The sequence below is a fragment of the Delphinapterus leucas genome, chromosome 8 (genome assembly GCF_059928025.1).
Source record: "Delphinapterus leucas isolate spDelLeu-1000000601 "Yukka" chromosome 8, BTC_Dleu_Yukka2, whole genome shotgun sequence".
Lineage (NCBI taxonomy): Eukaryota > Metazoa > Chordata > Mammalia > Artiodactyla > Monodontidae > Delphinapterus > Delphinapterus leucas.
Genome location: NC_143136.1, coordinates 71,697,853 through 71,717,302, shown reverse-complemented (window position 1 = coordinate 71,717,302; position 19,450 = coordinate 71,697,853). Strand labels below are relative to the sequence as shown.

The following is a 19,450-nucleotide window of genomic DNA, read 5'->3' as shown; positions in this document are numbered from 1 at the left end:
TTCATTGAAGCTATCAGTTTCCAAATGTCAGTATTTTGGGAGACTTAAATTTATTGGCCCTGTCTACTCTCAACAATATTTTTTGTAAGGTTTCAGCAGGGTCTGGAATAGAATTCCATTGCCAAACACTAGCCCATTATGCTTCTTTGACAGATTTCTATTCAAGACGTCTGATTATTTAAGTCCCGAACAACACAGGAAATGGTTAAAACTATAAGAAAGAGGTCTGAATAAAGCTTAAGCCAAAAAGCATGACAAAAGACCAGCAGACTTTTTTTTGAGGTTACACAGGTTTATAACATTACAGAAGTTTCATGTGCGCAACATTATATTTCAACTTGTGTATGCACTACGGCGTGCTCACCACCAAACTTTAGTTTCCATCCATCACTATACAGTTGACCCCTTTTACCCATTTCACCCACTTCTCTCCCTGCTTCCCCTCTGATAACCATTGCTCTGTTCTCAGTATCTATGTGTTTGTTTTTGTTTGGTTTGGGTTGTTCATTTCTTTATTTATTTAAATATTTCACATGAGTGGAACCGTACAGTATTTGTCTTTATTCGTCTGACTAATTTCACTTAACACAATACTCTCAAGTTCTGCCCATGACGTTTTTCACAGGAAAAGAACAAAATTTTATATAAACAAGATTTACCTGGAGGCACAAAAGACCCCAAATAACCAAAGCAATCCTGAGAAAGAAGAACAAAGCTGGAGGTAGCCACTCTCTGATTTCAAATTTTACCACAAAGCTATAGTAATTAAAACAGTAGAGTATTGGCAGGAAAAACAGACGTATAGATCAAAAGAACAGAATTGAGAGCCCAGAAATAAAGCCATGAATATATGGACAACTGATTTAAAACAAAGGGGCAAAGAACATACAATGGAGGAAGGACAGTCTCTTCAATAAATGGTATTGGGAAAACTGGACAGCCACGTACAAAAGAATGAAACTAGACCACTATCTTGTACCACACAAAAAAAATCAACTCAAAATGGTTTGAAGACTTGAATGTAAGACCTGAAACCATAAAACTCCTAAAAGAAAACATAGGCAGTATGTTCTTTGACACCCGTGTTAGCAATGTTTCTGGATATGTTTCCTTAGGCAAGAGAAACAAAAGCAAAAGTAAATAAACTGGCCTGTATAAAACTGAAAGCTTCTGCACAGCAAAGGAAACTATCAACAAAACAAAAAGACAATCTACCAAATGGGAGAAAATATTTGCATGTCATTTATCCTATAAGCAGTTAATATTAAAAATATACAGAGAACTCATAATACATTTCAACAACAAAAAACAAACAACCCAATTGAAAAATGGGCGGACGATCTGAATTGACATTTTTCCAAAGACGACATACAGATGGCCAACATACATATTAAAAGATGTTCTACATGGCTAGTTATTAGGGAAACTCAAATCAAAACCACAATGAGACATCACCTCATGCCTGTTAGAATGGCTGTTGTCAAAAGGGCAAGAAATGAAAAATGCTGGAGAGGATGTGGAGAAATGGGAACCCTCTTACACTGTTGGTGGGAATGTAAAAGTCCAGTAGACTTTTAATGATGAAAACAAAGAAAAAAAAGATATGTAAGAAGAGTAAGTACTATAGTAAAAAAGCAAGGGCTCTGGAGTTATACATGTTGATATTCAAATCCCAATTCTGGTACTTCATAGCTCTGAGATATTGGGTATATTATTTCTAAACATCAATCCCTAATCTGTAAGTGGGGATAAAAATACTTGTCTTATGGTGTTGTAATGATGATTAAATTATAGTTGACCCCTGAACAATATGGGTTTGAACTATGCAGGTCCACTTATATGCAGATTTTTTCACTAAATACATACTACAGAACTATACAATCTATGATTGGTTGAATCTACGGATGTGGAACTGAACTCATTTATTCAAGTGTGAAGATTTTTTACTGAGGTGATCTACTCTGACTCAGCCACCTTCTCCACCTTCCTCAAGTTCTCTACCGTTCAATGTTCAAAGAGTTTAATGCTTACCTTTCTTCAAATCCTTTCACCTAGGCTTCAGGTAGCAGTTTAATCTTGCTACCTCACCTCGTTTTCTGAATATTAACCTCTCTTGGTCTCTATCATGAGATGCATTTTCAATAGACAGAATAGGATTATATTCAGTATTTTTTACTTGTGGGCTTTGGTGTTGAAGTTTAAATCCCAAGAAAAGATAAATGTATGCAGAAAACAACATACCTAGATATGAAAACAGAAGGCAGACAGCACCTTTACAATCGCAGCAATTTGCTCTACCACACGCAACTTAAACCTACCTGTAAGATAAGTTAACTCAGCAGCACTGTTGATGCTCAGTAAGTCAGCTCCTTGATTCTGACATGAAACATAAGCTTTTTTCCAAGAAAGAGTTGCCTGAGTGTTAAACTGGTAGCAACTTCCCATCTCCTCTTTCTTTTCCCAATAATCTTCACAGCCATTTTCTTTGATAAAAAGATACGTTAGTGATCATAAAGTAAGGGCACAATGTTGTCTATTACTTAGAATGCTTACAAATACTGCCATTCAATTTGCATACTCTTAGGATATGCTAAAATGGAGGCTGTTATTGTTCTACTGGACAACATTTTGATTCTTTGGTTACACAAAAAAACTGAAGTCATAGGACAGGAAATGACTTAGGCTGGCTAAAGCTTCCACTCTCCTATCTTCTACCCTCCCTTTACCCCCATCAATTACAATGCCATGTTTTAGCCCATGCCTACCCTCTGCCTAAAAGTAGGAGTCTTCAACTGTGCTCAACCCCTGAGCTCACTTAAAGGTGGTGGCAGACTGCAGAGGGGTTTGCTCATGGCCTGCAGCGAAACCACTGGATATGCATGTGTGTGTGTTTAGACATGCTGCTTAAGTACCCAAGATTTAAAGCCTAGTGATACCTTATTTGGGAAACTCAGTCCATTTTCTCCTTAATATTTTAATAGATGATTTAATATATGACAAATATTATATAACTAACATTATACATGCATTGTATATCTATATGTACATATATATGTGCATATATGTGTTTATAAACATACAGATACGCATGTGAACATCATTTTCTTTAACAAATATCTAAAAAGCATGTATAATTTCAGATGAAGAACCTTCAAGCTCTTTCTGGGACAAGATTTGTAGGTCTTGATACAACTAGCTCAAAAATATACTCACAGCCTCCTATGTGCTCCCAACAAGAAGAAAAAACCAACATAACTTATGTCAAGCGTATCCCAGGTTTCACTTGGGGTTTTTCCAAAGGGTCTCCCATAACCAGTCAAACTTATGGACTCTCAAGCTGGAAGGCCCCTTAGAGATCATTTTGTGTCATGTCTTCATTTCACAGATAGGAACAAAGATATAGGGGTGTTTGTGGCAAAGCTATAACCAGAGTACTGTTGTCTAAGTCTGGTGTTGTTGATCTTCTGAATGGCATACACTGCTTCTTCAGCCACTTCTGAATGTCCTAAATAACAACAGAGGTTGTTCTGATATTTGGTAAAAACAAAATAGGTGGATTTGCAAGTGCATTGCCTAAAGGTTCTTTGTTACCACTAAGGCCAACACTTGTAAATCTGGAAACTTTCAGCAGGAGGGCAGTGTGTTTGCTATAAAATACAGTCTCCATGGTTTGGCAGTTCTCAGGTTTGAGAAACTCACAATCTTGCTTCTTCTGTAGAAAGGGAGTCACATGAATGCACTGACAATCCCCCCTTCCATCCAAAGTAGGCTAAAGGCACCAAGACACATGTCAGTCAAGGTAGCAAGGTAGAATGGGATAAATACACAGGGGAATAAGGGTCAGGAATCCTGGGATCTCCACCCGGCTCCACACAAATATGGTCTGACCCAGACAGGCTATTTCATCAACCAAGGCCCCAGAAATCTGTATTTTAACAAACTCTCCAAGTGATTCTGTTGCAACCTGAAGTTTGAGAACCATTGGCTCAATATAATTTCTTCAGGTTGCTTAGGACTCTGCAGTTTGAAGCTCAGCTTCCCTTAAGGAGAGCTGAGCTCTGGTGGTGGTATTACTAATACCACCAGATTGACTACTGAATAAGGCAGGATAGTACAGTTATTTGAGGCAAGGACTTCAGAGCCACATATCCTGGGTTTGAATCCTAGCTCTGAAATTTATTAGCTATGTGACCTTAGGCAAATGAATTAACTCCCCTGTGCCTCACGTTGCTCATCTGTAAAATGGTGATAAATAATGGTACCTACTTTATAGAACTGTGTGAGGATTAAATGAGTTAAGAAAGGCTGAATGCTTAGAATAGTACCTGACACTCAGCAGTGCCAAGTAATAACTATTACTACTTTAAGTAATAACTATTACTACTTAGGCCTGGAGCTTTTTCCTTTCTATATACTGTAGATTCTTTTAACTTATTGCCCATTAAAAAATATTTCTTAGGCACCCATCACATGTCAGGTACCATGATCCCCTGTAATTCTCACCAGATTATCGAGAAAATATGTCTCGGTTATATACCGGATAGTGACGCAGCTGCTGCGTTGGTCTCTCTTTCTAAAGAACAATGAATATTTTAGCACACCCTGAAGAGTTTGCTTCAAGTAAGAAGCAACTAGAAAAAATGCTTTGACCAACGTACAGGTACAGCAAAAGGAACAACGTCACCAATTTTGAGAGGGATAGGGATATCTGTCTCTTGTTCGCTGCTCTTTACTCAGGCAATAAACATACTTAAGTCTCCATCATCTGAAAAGAAGCTTCCTCAGTCCACTATCACCCATCTTCTTTGAACACTAGTTTTTTGGAAACTGCTCTATTAAAGGCCAACAGCAATTTCCTGACTGCTCCTGCCTGGTCCATTTCCCCTTCCTAAGGTATCTGGGGGTATAGAACACTTCCTCATCCTTTGTCTTCCATCACAGCATCCTGTCTTGGTTTTCTTCCTGGCCTACTTCTGAAAGTAAGTTCTTAGCTACACACGACTTCTCTCTCTTTCCTCAAATATATACCCCTTCTCTAGGATATTTGTTTTCGTCATTTTTGAGTCACGATGGACCCTTCCTTCTCCCTTTTGCCTCATAGGAATGGTATCCTTTCCCTTCCACATATGAAGTTTACCAGCCCATACATACCTGGTTGTAAGCAGATGCCCCACTTTTGATCATATTCATAATTTAAGGTGGTTGCACACCATGGCCCACTGTGATCTCCATCATGAATGCACTCATGGTGCCAGGTCCCATTAACTAAGAATGGAAATTCACAAGGTCTCCCATAGGAGTTCCCATCTCTAGTATAGATCTCTGTGGGTTGGGGAGAAAGTAGAGGAAAGAAGAGTTAAAAACTGGATAATCAGCTTTAGTTAACTAATTTCTAAAACTGTTGTGAAAGAAAGATTATGTTTTCACATGTATGAGAATATGGTATCTGGGTAGGCTGCACGGTGTGGAGATTCAGAGCATGGGTGCTGGCTCCCCCACTGATCATCTGTGCGTCTGTGGGCAAGCTTGCCAACCTCTATCAGTCTCAGTTTCTGCATTTGCAAATTAGGAATAATGATATGGGGCTCATAGGGTTGTTCATGAGATTCTATGAGATGATCCATGTAAAGCTTCATTAACTGTGATGTGATGAAGAGCTAAAAGGTTCCAGCTTTACCAAGTAAGGATCAACTGACTACTGCGGGTAGCAGAGTACTTCACGAGAGGGGGTGCCCCGCTTGAGATTAAACTTACACTCTATTTTCTCTAGTAAGAGTGAGGCTAGAAAAATACCTTGGAATCACTGAGGCTGGTTGTGGACTTTGAAACTAACTGTGCAGTTAGAGAGATGCACAAATAGCCCTGTTGTTTACAGTCTGGTAGTAGAGCTGAGGCTGTGCATTTTGAGGAAGGAGGACGAAGGGCTGCTGAGTCTCTCAGCAGTCTCTTGGAGAGGGCAGGACATGGTAATTCAGGTTCTGAAAGAAGAACCAGCTTCAGCTAGGCAGTCATGGAACCAGCTGGTGACCAGCAAGGTAGCAGAACTAGCTTTTCCTTTTAACAATTTCCTCTGGTACACAGAGAGGAACTGAAAAATTATTCTAACCTCAAATATGTCTGGAAATGCTGGAGGAAGTGCTAAATACTTATGTTGATAACAGTTCTTTTGGAGAGGTGTCTTATAGAACAGCTAACCCTGTGGCTATCTCGCTCACTTTTTTCCATAGCCTTAATTTGTTTAAAACCGTGGTCGTTACCAGATCAAATAATGACTATTAGGTAAAGCATAGTAATCAGATCTTAGCATCAGTTACCAGGCTATTAGGGTCCCTCAAAATGTCTCATAGGTTTGCTTGAAAGTGTGCTTAAGGTAGAATTTGATTCCATATCCTTTATTATTCTCAAATGTTCATTTAACTTAAGTGTGAGACTTAATTTGACAGTTTAGAATGTATTAAGCAGCAGTACAGCAAAAGGAAGAGTAATCTAGATGCTTTTACTTGCAAACAATCTTTTAAGGAACATTGGGTTTTCCTCTGACATATAAATGGTTTTGAACAGTGTACTTTTGTTAAAGAGTAATTTGACCTTATATTTTATAAGGATTCTGCTTATTAGCATGTTTTATTTTTAACCATACCAAAACTCCCAATAGCTCATGACCGATTTCTCTTCCCAAATTACAGCACTTAAAAGGAGAGTTCCTGAGCACAATGACTATCATTTGTAGAACCATCAGGGTTTTTTTGTAAAACCCTGTGTTTCTGTAATACAAAGTACTTTCACTTGTTCTTTCCCATAAGCCCACAAGATCAGTAGGGCAAGTATTACACTTGTTTGTGAAATCCCCATTTTTGCAAAGTTAAGTGAAACATTCAGTCATTCAGCTGTGCCAGGGATGAGAACTGACTCTCTGATTAGAGTCCTTGACATATAAGGACAACTTGTGACATCAATGGCTGCTTTCTCAGGTTCCAAGTTAGTGTCATAGCTCAAAGCTGGGCTTCAATTAAAACGCTCTCCTGTTCACAATATGCTTTGAAGAATGATAACATGGAACAACCACCACAAGAGCAGCAGCTAAATTATGCTAACTACTCACTAAGGGTTCTTTTTTTAATAGATCTTTATTGGAGTATAACTGCTTCACAATACTGTGTTAGTTTTATTCTTGCACATTGTTCGATGCTACTGGACCTCTTAAGTCCCAAGCGTCTCCCCAGAGACACAGGCTTTCTTGAGAAGAATCTTCTCTGAATGTATGAATTTATGGTGATGGCAGCCTTAAAACAGCAGCTTATTCTACGATAGGCACAAATGTGTGAGATGAGATGCTTACATGGAAAACTAACTTTTTTTTTTTTCTGGCCGCATGGCGCTGCATGTGGGATCTAGTTCCCCGACCAGGGATTGAACCCATGCCCCCTGCATTGGGAGCACAGAGTCTTAACCACTGGACTGCCAGGGAAGTCCTGGAAAACTAACATTAAACTCTTTGGTAGCACAAGACAAAATAGTTTCAATGTTTAGAGAGCTCGGCAGGCTTCTGAGTTGCTCAGACTTTAGACACTTCCAGAGCCACCCCTCCACTAAGTCTACTTCCTCTGCATGATTCACCAAACATTCAAAACTTGAAGACTGCTAGTGAGGTCAAGATATCTTAATGATATAAATGCATACCTGGATGCTAGTCAAGAGCAATTTATTCATAAAATTTATACAGCTAAAATTTTTCTCTGAGAGAAACATGGCTCACACAGGATGGGGGTTGGGGAGAGAGGTAACCCAGGACACAATGAGAGATAAATGTTCTTATATCAGAGGTAAAAAAAAAAAGAAATTATACAGCAAAAGCCAAGGGAGAAATAAAGAAGCTAAATTTGGCCTTCCCTGGTGGCGCAGTGGTTGAGAGTCCGCCTGCCGATGCAGGGGACACGGCCTCGTGCCCCAGTCTGGGAAGATCCCACGTGCCGCGGAGCGGCTGGGCCCATGAGCCATGGCCGCTGAGCCTGCCCGTCCGGAGCCTGTGCTCTGCAATGGGAGAGGCCACAACAGTGAGAGGCCCAAAAAAAAGAAGCTAAATTTGGGGAACACAATGCTGGTTTTGAGCCTTCGCTTTGCTGTAACAAGCTGGGTTACCTTGAACTTCATTTTGTTGAACTCAGGTATCTTATCTTTCTTATTCTGTACAATCAGACAGGAAGGAGGGGGCAGGGACCAACATGAAGAGTCTGAGAGAGCAGTCCTAGGGGAAGTTCCTATCTTAAGACAGCAGTCTCCAACCCAAGAACAGGAAGGGACTGCATAAATTTAAAAGAGTAGAATTGCCAGGACTTAATATTTGATTGAATTTGAATGGTGGGAGAAGAAAGCAGGGCAACTCTAGAGTGACTTGTAGATTTCTGACATATGCAACTTCGATGGTACAAGTCACCTGGAGAGGAATGAAGAAGAGGCACGTTTGGCCCTGGCCTCTGTTCATGTAAAAACTCGAGGTATATGTCGATAAGTCAGGACTACATGCATCTTTTCTTAGAAATTTTTAAGTTTCTTATCTGGAAATTTAGTGTTCCAAATACTGTGTTTGCTAAGGTCAAGAAACACTCTATGCCTATGGGCTCTTGCTGGTGAGCACTGTTTAGCTTTCTCTGGGGTGACACCCTAGGTGGGTTCCTTTTGTTTGTTTTTAAATTAATTAATTAATTATATTTTTGTCTGTGTTGGGTCATCGTTGCTATGCACGGGCTTCCTCTAGTTGTGGCGAGCGGGGGCTACTCTTCATTGCGGTGCACGGGTTCTCATTGCAGTGGCTTCTCTTGTTGTTCTCATTGGCTCTAGGTGTGTGGGCTCAGTAGTTGTGGTTCGCGGGCTCTAGAGCGCAGGCTCAGTAGTTGTGGCGCACAGGCTTAGTCACTACGCGACATGTGGGATCTTCCTGGACCAGGGCTCGAACCCGTGTCCCCTGCATTGGCAGGCGAATTCTTGACCACTGCGCCACCATGGAAGTCCCCTAGGTGAGTTCTTAATCTTTTCTGTGCTACTGATCACTTTGGCAGCCATGTGAAGCACACGAGCCCCCTTCTCAGCAGAATATTATAAATGCATAAAATAAAACACATAGGATTACCAAGAAAACCAGTTACGTTGAAATAAAGGCATTTTGGGGACTGAGGGAATTTATAATTACAACTATGTCCCTCAAAAGAATTAGGAGCAGGAGACAGAAAGAGCCCTGCCAAGAAAATTATCTTTTCTAATCCTTGAACAAATACAAGGAAACAAGTCAAATCCAGTTCAAAAGGCAATTTGTTTGGTTCCATGTTTTCTCTTAGCTGCCAAGTTACAGAAAGGCTTTTATAGCACAAAATTTAAGCTTGCCATTAAGTGGTATCCAGAAAGCAGTTGCTCTTTAAGGTTAGGAGGAAGGTGGCTAGCAGAAGCAGACTTTTCAACTACTTAAGGGTTGAGGACTGAAGAAAAGGAAAATCCCATCTCTGATTCTCTAATATTTCCTGTAACAGCAGAACCTGACATCTCAGAAGCTGCTGCATCTTCACTAGGAAACAAAAAGAGGTTCCCCTAGGAGAAAAAACTGTGCAGACAACAAGAAGAATGGGAGGCCAAATTTAGCTTAAGAGAAGAGGAAAATCTCTGTAAAGCTATGTAAATGTACAAAGAAGAGCACAGACAATAGTTAAGACTTAGATAATTAAATATATATATATATATATATATATATATATGCACCAGCATTTGATGTAAGTTAGAGCAACATAATGAAAAAAGGATTTGCTTGGGTAATTTACATTTAGAGGTTTAAAAAATGAATCTACTTTCTTTTTAAACTCAGAAATTTGTTATAACTGAGTCTCTACACTCAAAACAAAGTTCATGATCAGCTCCCCCAAAGGCAACAAAGACAGTTTCAGACTTACGATGGTTTGATTTATGATTTTTCGACTTTGTGATGGTGTGAAAGCGGTACTCATTCCATAGAAACCATACTTTGAATTTGGTCTTTCCCTGGGCTATCAGTACATGGTACAATCCTCTCTCATGATGCTGGGCAGCAGCAGCCACAGCTCCCAGTCAGCCACACGGTCATGAAGGTAAACAACTGACACACACCATTCTGTTTTTCACTTTCAGTACAGTATTCAATAAACTACATGAGATATTCAACACTTTATTTTAAAATAAGCTTTGTGGTAGATGATTTTTCCCAACTGTAGGCTAATGTAAGTGTTCTGAGCACAATTAAGGTAGGCCAGGCTATGATGTTCATTAGAAGTGTATTAAATGCATTTTTGACTTATGATATTTTCAACTTATGATGGGTTTATAGGGACATAACCCCATTGTTAGTGGAGGAAGATCTGTATTCATATACTTATTTTTGGAAGCAAGTGAGGAAAAAGTCCACTGTTAAAATGTTAAATCATAAACACAAACATCAAAGTGTGATAGCCATGCCAAAAATAAAAGTAAAGCCCACAAGACTCTTAAAGTTTTTCCATTACATCCAAATCTGCAGACAAGAAAAAATTCATTTCCTTTTTTTTCCCTTTCTCCTTCTTCTTTTTTAACTTAGAATAGGTTCAACTTTACTAGATCATTTGACTTTTATCCTGTGTAGAGGACTTCCTGTTACTCTAACATTTCCTTTTCTCTGGAGTTCAGGATGTAGTCATAGGAAGTACATATGCTCAGGCATCGGAGAGATTTCGAATCCCAGGGTGCCACAGAATGGCTGCAAGACCTCTGACAAGGCACCTAACCTCTCCTAGCCTTGCCTGTTAAAGGGAGCAAATGGCACTGACGTCGGTGTCTGGAACTAAACACCAGCTCACTCCCCTCACAAGTGTATGACTCTCCTTGTGGTCAGTGGTACATGTTCAAGGCCACTTTCACCAAATACAGCAGCAAGTGAGTCAAAGTGCCTCTCCAGTACTCACCATGGTAAGGCTGGGCACAGAGGTTTTCCTCTGAGCCTCCTTTTTTCCAGACATCAGATGAATTGGTACTTGCTATGGCGTGTCCACCCTTCAGAGTCAACCTGTACCGGGCAGCTCCGTACAGAGAGCGGTGCTCACATTTCCACCACAGCATGGCATTGGAGTCACAGCTGAACATTCTCAAGGAATCCACAGGTTTGGTAATGTCTAGGCCAAGGCACTTCTGGGATTGCAAATGAAAGAGTCGATGCTGGGACACCCACTTCCACAACATGTCCTTGGTTTCATCACAGTCCTTTGCTACTATCCAGTCATTCAGTGGCGTGATGCACTTGCCTGTGTTTTCATTAACGATGGTGAATGAATCACCACCTGAGACAAGACAGGCAGAAAAGACATTTCAGGATTCTGAATTATGTGGTTGATATGCCCTGGCCCCTGTTTGCTAAGGAGAGTCCGAGCACCCCTGGACTGTTAAGACCCTCCAAGCTGTATAAACTGTAATGTTCTACACAAGGTCGGAGGACAGTGAGAGCCGGAGAGGCAGTTCAGTGTTGTGTAAGAGCATGGGTTCTGGAGCCAGTCTGCCTGGGTTTATAGCTTGCCTCTGCTACTTATCAGCCATGTGATCAGGATGTTATTTACCTGCTATGTCTCAGCTTCCTCCTTTGTAAAACAGTACTTCATAGGGTAGATGTGAGGATAAAATGAGCTCATACATGTAAAGCACTTAGAATAGTATGCACATTTGTTATCGCCATTCAGTGAACTATTTCTCCCCCTTATTTAATAAGATGAAGAAGCTCCTTAGTTTTCATCTTCTTTAGATAAGTGACCTGTAGTCAATGAAAACTATCCTGAGCTTATTCAGGACTGCAATTCTGTCTTGCTTACACTTTGGCTGCTACAGCAGAGTAAATTATTATATGACATTAATGTGTCTGAGAGGAAATAGGGTAGAAGTAGAATAGTGAGATAAAAGGATGAGAGGAAATGGTGGCCTGGGTTCTGACGGTTGGGGGACCTATGACAAGCTCCACTGTTGAACCTCCAGGAAGGTGACAGGATGCCCCTGGGGAGGGGATGTGGGGACTGACCACCTGGATCGCCTGGGAAGGTCAAACCTGAGCTCCAGAAATCACCTGAGCCACAGGATTCAAGACCCAGTAGGTTTGGACAACGGGAAACTCAGAAGTAATCAGTGTGAGCTGAGGGCAAAGGGAGGGATCTCCCTGAATGCTTCCCTGGCAGTTTTGCATGAGCTGGGGAAGACCTCAGTAGTGACAGAAACTGAATTTCTGTTAATCTGGTAGAATGGGACCTCAGAACAAAACTTAATTTGATTTTATGAAAATAAAGTAGTACACTGCTTCTTGCACACCTGAGTTTGTGGAGCAAGAGTCACATCTGTTACAGAAAACCACAATTGAACAATTTGGTCAGTGCCTTTACAAAGAAACATTTTCTGACAAAGAAACACTTTTTGAAGTTAGCACAGAACCTCATGTTGGTGAGCTGAAATAGTTTAGACAAACGTAAGCAATCTTTGTCAATGAACCAAAGGGTTCAGCAGAAGGAGCTGTAAGATTTTAGTTCCCAAAAGGCACTTTCGCTTTGATACCAGCCTCACATTCAGTGGTTTTACTAACACTAAACACCTTTTCTAGTAATAATTCACAGGCTTGCAGAGTTAAAAATTCTCACACTAAGGCCTTGAGAGGAAATTTCACCATGCAAATAACAACTATAAAATTAAGTCCAATTCCAGTTTGAACTTTGGATGGAAGTTTTGTTTGTTTTAAATAGCAGTAGCAGGGGCTTCCCTGGTGGCGCAGTGGTTGAGAGTCCGCCTGCCGATGCAGGGGACACGGCTTCCGGCCCCGGTCCGGGAAGATCCCACGTGCCGTGGAGCGGCTGGGCCCGTGAGCCATGGCTGCTGAGCCAGCGCGTCCGGAGCCTGTGCTCCGCAACGGGAGAGGCCACAACAGTGAGAGGCCCGCGTACCGCAAAAAAAAAAAAAAAAAAAAAAAAAAAAGCAGTAGCAGCACCAAGAGAAACAACAGGAACAACAAGAACAAAATCCTTTAAAACTTTATTTCTGCTTTCAGATTGGTATTTTAAAATACTGCCTAGGGTTGCAGCTAGATCTGTTTGGATAGCAGCTTCCATCCCTCACTCTTCTTTGACATCACTCTGCCATTCTCTATTTTATGGGCACAGCTTGGAAGGGTAGTTAACAAAAAAAGGAAAATGTACTATTTTAGAAGATTATCAGACTGTGATGTACCTCTTTCCCAACCTATTCCCTCTCACCTCTCCTGGGTTCCAAAGTATCAGGAATTACCACAGAAAAAAAGAAGTCTGCTTCTGCAGGAGAGTGGGCGGTGGCCACCCCTGCTGGAACCGTCCCCTCTCTTGCCTATAATCTCCCTGCACTTTATAATCTTTCCTGGGCACTTCGCTCTGTGCCCTTTGACCCCAGCTTTGCCTACCTTTGCAATCTGGAGTTCTAGATTTTCCAAGTTGCCTTTGCAGAATGCAATGGATTAGCTACAGCTCTTAGAATAGTGGAAAGAGCAGTGGAATAAGGAGTTAGGGTCCTAGACTGAAGACTTACCTCTGCTATTGGTTAGCTGGGAGACCTTGGGAAAGTCAATTAATCTCCTCAGGATCTTCTAATCTCCAAATATAAGATGAAAGCAGTGGATATAAGAAACCTAAGTCACTTCCAGTACTAACATCCTATGCTTCTACTGAGTTTTTCTAGCCTTGTAGGCTTTACAGGTCTGTGCTAAGTTCATTGCATATTGTTCTTAAACAGATGTCCACAACTTTATTATGTCATGCTAGTAGAATTTTAGGTCATTTGAATTCCATCTGTATTAGGCATGTGCACTTAAGTGACAGTGCTGCTTTATAAGTACTCTTTAGAAGAGAAAAAAAATTTAACCTTTCCCATTTACTGTATGTTTAACTTTTAGGACACCCATGGACTTAACAAGCTTGTAGGACCTCTGAAAGACTACAGGAGAGGTGTGGAGTAGCTACATTGAATAGGAATTGCCAAGCTTCTTACCTAATTGCAAACATCTGTGATTATAGATACTTGCCTCATTCTAAATCTGTCTTTTAACCAAGTATGTAATATCAATGCTTGACACCTATAGTGATCACTTAGCAAATACATTAATTATTGATATGATTTAAGGAAACTTGTTATTAGCCTTCATACATGATGTATGTGTAAGCATTCGTACATAATACATAACCTGAGGAGAGTCTTGTACTCATGATGTTTTCCCCTATCTTTCTTTATCCTTAAGAAGAAGCGTTCAGTCTGCCCCAGTCTTGTGACCCTATTGGGAGGGTAGGTTGAAGAGTGGGAAGAAGAACTAAGAAAGTGTGAAAATAATTTATTTAGAAAATTTGTTTAATAAGGGTCTATGACATATATCAGAAATGTATTACACTTTGAAAAGGTGATTGCAGAGCAATTTATAAAACTGATTCTTTATTGATAGCCCTATATTGCATCTTGTTCACTTTATACTGGCCCTAAATGGAATTTTAATATTTACCTACAAATACAATATTGGGACAAGTCTAAAAGACAGAGGTTGATGAAAAGAAGCCTCAACACCTCTAGCAGCACTTTTTAATGTTTCGTTTTATATAAACATTTTACTGGTGTTTGAGAGGAAATGGCTACATAGCATTATCACAATTGAAAATGAATTTTTAGACCATCACAGGAAAACTATTTCTTATTGCCTGATTCTGAAGTAACTCCTTTGTTACAAGCCCTAAACCAAAGAGTTCTGCACATTCCAAAGAGAAGCTGGACCTCAACATTTTGTAACCACAGACAAATGGAGAAGAGATGGCTTGGGAAGGCAAGAAGGATGAAGACTGCAGCTTTTTTAGTTTCAGGGGAACTTCCACAGCCCACACTGTTAAGCATTTTGTGGAGTTGCTACCATGTGTGCGCAGAGTGTACACTAGGAGAGACTCAGAAGTCTGGATTTGCCAGTTCAAAAACAGGTCCTCCCGCGTGCAGCAGCGGAGACCCAACTCAGCCAAAAATAAATAAATAAAGCCAAAACAAACAAACAAAAAACAGGTCCTGAAGTGACACCTGGGTCCACATCAGTGTACTAGCAGTCAGAAAGTCATGGGGTTCAGACTGGGTGGTGTGGGCTGGTGAGAACCTCAGAAGTCCCTGAAGAATTAGTTTACTTCAAGCTGTTGGCCCTCCAAGGAGGCAAAAAAAGTTAACTAAGCAATTGGCATTTCCCCAAGGACACAGAGGTACTCCTCCAGCGTCTGAGCAATGGAGACCACCTGCGCAAACCTAGCTGCGTACATGTGATGGAGTGCACGCCATCACCAGCATCATGAAGCCGGCATACTGCCAACAAGCTACCCAAGTGGCTAGGGTTTCAAAATTCCAGCGCTTCCCTTAATAGGGCCACAAGTCTGGTCTGATGGTGTGTGTAAGCTGATCAGAGCAGCTGCTCAAGGTGGGGAAGGATGCAGGAAAACAAATACCTGCGAGGACCTAGTGCAGGAAGAATGGCGTTAAGCTGGTGCTCTTTGCTTTGGGTTAATGAGAAAGGCCAGGGATTGCAGAGACTGCAAAAATTAACGAAGTCTTGAGTTCTATGGGGGAGACAAAACAGATAAGACTAAAGCAAATGTAGATGGAAACCAAGAGTATAGTGATTGAAAGGCTAGAGTGTTTTGACTATAGTTAGTCGCTGCGGTGAAAATTTTCTCCCTGGATTATGGGGCAGGCAGAATAGAATTCTCACAGCAGTAAAGGCCTTTAGGTAGTTTCCAACATGGAGGATCAAAGAACACAGAAGTGTGAATCAGAACAAGGTCAACTAAAAAGTTCTGGATGTAGATAAGACGATGCCACTCATACTCTGAACAAACTATAACTCAGAGAGTAACTTAGTTTAGCTGCAAAGAAAGTAAATGCCACAAGCAAACTGAAGCTTTTCAAAAACTCCCTCGACCATCTTTTACTTCCTCATCTAGACAAGATGACGGAAATAATAGGTAGGGACGGCTCACGGATTGCCTATTAAGTGGCCAGACTAAGAAACAAAATCCTCAGCACACCTTTGGCCAAGGCAAAAAGAGAAAGTAAAAGCATACTCCGGGTGCTGCGAAGGGGTTGGTGCGGCAAGCACTGCCCAGAGCATCAGCGAAGGGTGTCTGATCCTGGTCCTGCTTCTGAAGCGACAGGCAGCAGGTCTCCGGGCAAGCAACCTGAGTTCCACCGCGGGACCACCGGCCTCTGGGGTAGGGCATGGGGCGGTCGTCTGGAGCTGATAAGCCAAGTAGAAGAAACGCTCGCTGCTCGAGGCACTGGGGGAGGGCATCATAACAGTCACGGCCATGGTCACTGTAGGAGACATGGCTTTTTGATGTGCACCATGAGCGCAGTGAAGTCAGGGCATCGTTACTCATTCTGGCGCTGTGTGTGGAAAGCTCCTCTTGACATTGAGTGGCCAAGGTGACCAAGGGACGAGGGGCGAGATGGGCGGGGACACTGAGTGGCCAAGGTGACCAAGGGACGAGGGGCGAGATGGGCGGGATGGGGCTTGGGGGGGTGGTGGTGTTAAGGAGCCCTATACTCTAGGAAAGCAAGATTTTAGAGGAGAGAGGACGAGGAAGGAGCGGGAGCCTCGTTCTGAAAAGGCTCTGGGTGCCTCCGCTACGGTGGACTCCTCGCCCTCAGCACGAGAAAAGCCCGGCGCTCCCACGCCCCACCCCGCCCTCCTCCGGGACCCCGGGGGGTAATGGAGCTGCTTCTCCCCGGACCTCCCTTCGGCTCACTTGTCCGGCTCCAGCCCCTAGCAAAGCAGAGGTGACGTGACCCCGGAGCGCAGCCCTAACCCAAACTGAGGAAAGTCAGCCGGCCTGGCAACGTCGAGGTCCCTAGCCGGCCGGCGAGCGGACGCGCCCGCGGTTACCTGAGCGGCCAGAGGGCTCCACCAGACCGAAGCACGGGAGGAGCAGCACGAGCAGCTCCGCCGCACGGAGAGGGGTGGACCAGCGCGTCCTCATCCTGAGCCGGCTCGGGCGGGTCAGTCGAGTCCTCGGGGTCACTCAGCACCCAGCACTCCCGCTGCGCGCAGTCAGCCCCGCCAGCGCCTTTGGCCCCTGGCTTCCCCGGGTGCTCCGGACCCGCCCCCGCCGCCCTCGGCCAATCGGATCAGCACGTCCTCGGTCCCAGGGCGTGGGGGGCGGGGGCGGTGCGGATACAAGGCGGGAAGACGATGCGTAAGGAGCTCTGCGCACCTGCGAAGGGCGGCCCCGCGAGGAGGCGGGTGGTGAGCGCCAGGCCAGAGGAGAGAGCGCCACCCAGACTAACGGATGAGGGGGTCCTGCGCCCCGCCGCTTCTTCAGTAAAGTTGAGGAGACGCGGCCCTTGCTGGGACTTGGCGCTGCCCTGGTGAGTGTTCATTTTAGGACCTTGATTTCTGCCTAGCCCCCCTCAGTCAGGCATGACTTCTTCCTTTTGCACGGTTGGCCTGGGAAGGCACCCACATCCCCTCGTACCCCAAAGAGGGAAATGTGCACCCATCCTGTTACAGCTGCGGTCGAGCCAAAGAATTCAGTCGTCCTTGGCAACGTCTTGCGTATTTTGATAGTGCAAACAAAGGTGAGGTAATGGCACAATGAGGTTCGACCCACAGTTGTTAAAGAATTAAAAGCAAGAGCTATTCGAGTGACCCTATAATACTTCCAAGGATGATTAGGCTTTATAACCATTTGGCTTTTGCAAGTAAGCTCTTTTCTTAATAATTAAATAGCAACAATAATAATCCAGTAGAAATGTGGAAGTCTGCATCCAAAACTGGTAATTGTGAGAGTAGAATTTATCCTCAGCCTGTGGGAACCGCCATCATTATAAACAGGGTGATCTAAGTTACCTGGATATGAATGTCCTATATTTTTAAACCCGTATTTACTGAGCACATGGTGTGTGCCGGGGATGGCCTCCCTCCCTCCCTACAGGGTGAATTCTTCCAGGAGGAGGTGAATAGGAAGTTTACCTTTTCTGATGCCAACCACCAAGGCTTGGATGATGGCTCCCAAAGCTCCCTTGGCCCTGTTCTCTCACCAAGCCCCTGCCTTTCGGTTCAGTGTATATATTGAGCACCTGTCAGCACAGGAACTGGGCACTTCCCAGGATGAGATCAAAGGATGACACCCTGCCCTCTCCAGCTTACTGAGTACTGGGGGAGAGTGAGGCACACACAGTAAATCAGGGCAGAATGAATGGGGAGACTCCACAAAGCTTCAAGGAAGGCAACACCTCAGCTGGGCCTTGAAGCATGGGTAATGGGTAGGCATTTGACCAGGCACAGCTGGTGAGAGGAAAATACTGACAGAACAGAGGCAGGAAAAGGCAAAGCAGTGTCAGAAGATAGTCAAGAGTCCCATGTGGCCACCCTGCAGGGTGCAGGTGCGTGTTGCAAGAAGCTGTCATGCAGGCCTAAGTGGAAATGACAGCAGAAAAGTGAGATGTGGCTATTTTGTGAAATGCCTTGAACATGATATTAAAGACTTTGATTTAATTCTGTAGGGAATGGGCAGTGGCAAGTTCTGGGTAAGACAATCTGCTACTGCTCTGATTCCCTCGATGTCTGTGGCTGCTTACCTTTCTGATCCTGCCCAGCTTGGAGCTCCTTGACAGCAGTGATCTTTTTTTCTTCATTAATAGAACCAGGCCTGTCTCAGAGTGAGCTCTCGATAAATATTAGTTTACTTAATTAATGAGTGCCTAAAGCTGCTACCTTAGCCTAGGGCGGTATGAGCTCTAGCTTGCATTGTATTGCAATAGTTTCTCAATTAACCTCACTGCCAACAGCTGTTAGCCTCTCAGGAAAGTGAAGGCTTCTAAACATGGTCTGAAATGTGCTGCCTTTCCTTCACTCACACCCTTTCAGTGCTACTTGCTTATAGCAGGGGTTCCTAAATGGGAGTTCAGGGGGATTGTGAACCCCTGAAATTGTATGCAGCTTTATGAATGCTCTTTCCTCTCTTTCTTTTTCTTTCTTTCTTTTTCTTTCTTTCTTTCTTCCTTCCTTCCCTCCCTCCCTTCTTCCTTCCTTTCTTTCTTTCTTTCTTTTCTTTTCTTTCTTTCTTATGAGGAGGGGTCCAAGGCTTTCATGAGAGTCTCAAAGAAGGCCATTCCTTCAAAGAAGGAAGAAAATTCCATGTAAGATAAAACAAGCCCCTCTACCACCCCACTCTTTGTCTTTAATTACTTTCCTATGTCACTCCTTGATTCAAGCAACCTGTCTAAATGTTTTGCCTTTTCCTATCTCTGCCCATATGTTTATATTTTCCCCTATCAAGAATTCCTCTTTTCCCCCATCCTTGTCTTAGTTCCACCTTTCCAGTTAAGGCCCTGCTCAAATCTCATACTTTATATAAAATGTTTCTAAGACAGCCTCTAACCTTCGGGGATTCCA

General features: G+C 42.9%; 1 protein-coding gene across 2 annotated transcripts in view; it reads right to left on the bottom strand.

Annotated features, from left to right (window-relative positions):
• The window catches only part of LOC111172783 (CD302 antigen), a 132,958-nt gene extending 115,823 nt beyond the window's left edge, over window positions 1-17,135 (bottom strand). The window contains exons 1-4 of one of the 2 annotated variants that reach the window (XM_022569835.3): window positions 16,940-17,135; window positions 10,956-11,327; window positions 5,152-5,322; window positions 2,319-2,483 (exon numbers count right to left, since the gene is read on the bottom strand). In XM_022569835.3, the coding sequence (XP_022425543.1) occupies window positions 2,319-2,483; window positions 5,152-5,322; window positions 10,956-11,327; window positions 16,940-17,033 (802 nt within the window). In that variant the 5' untranslated portion in view covers window positions 17,034-17,135. The remainder of the gene's footprint in view (window positions 1-2,318; window positions 2,484-5,151; window positions 5,323-10,955; window positions 11,328-16,939) is intronic. The other variant, XM_022569832.2, reaches the window with a different exon arrangement.
• Window positions 17,136-19,450: the final 2,315 nt, after the last annotated feature.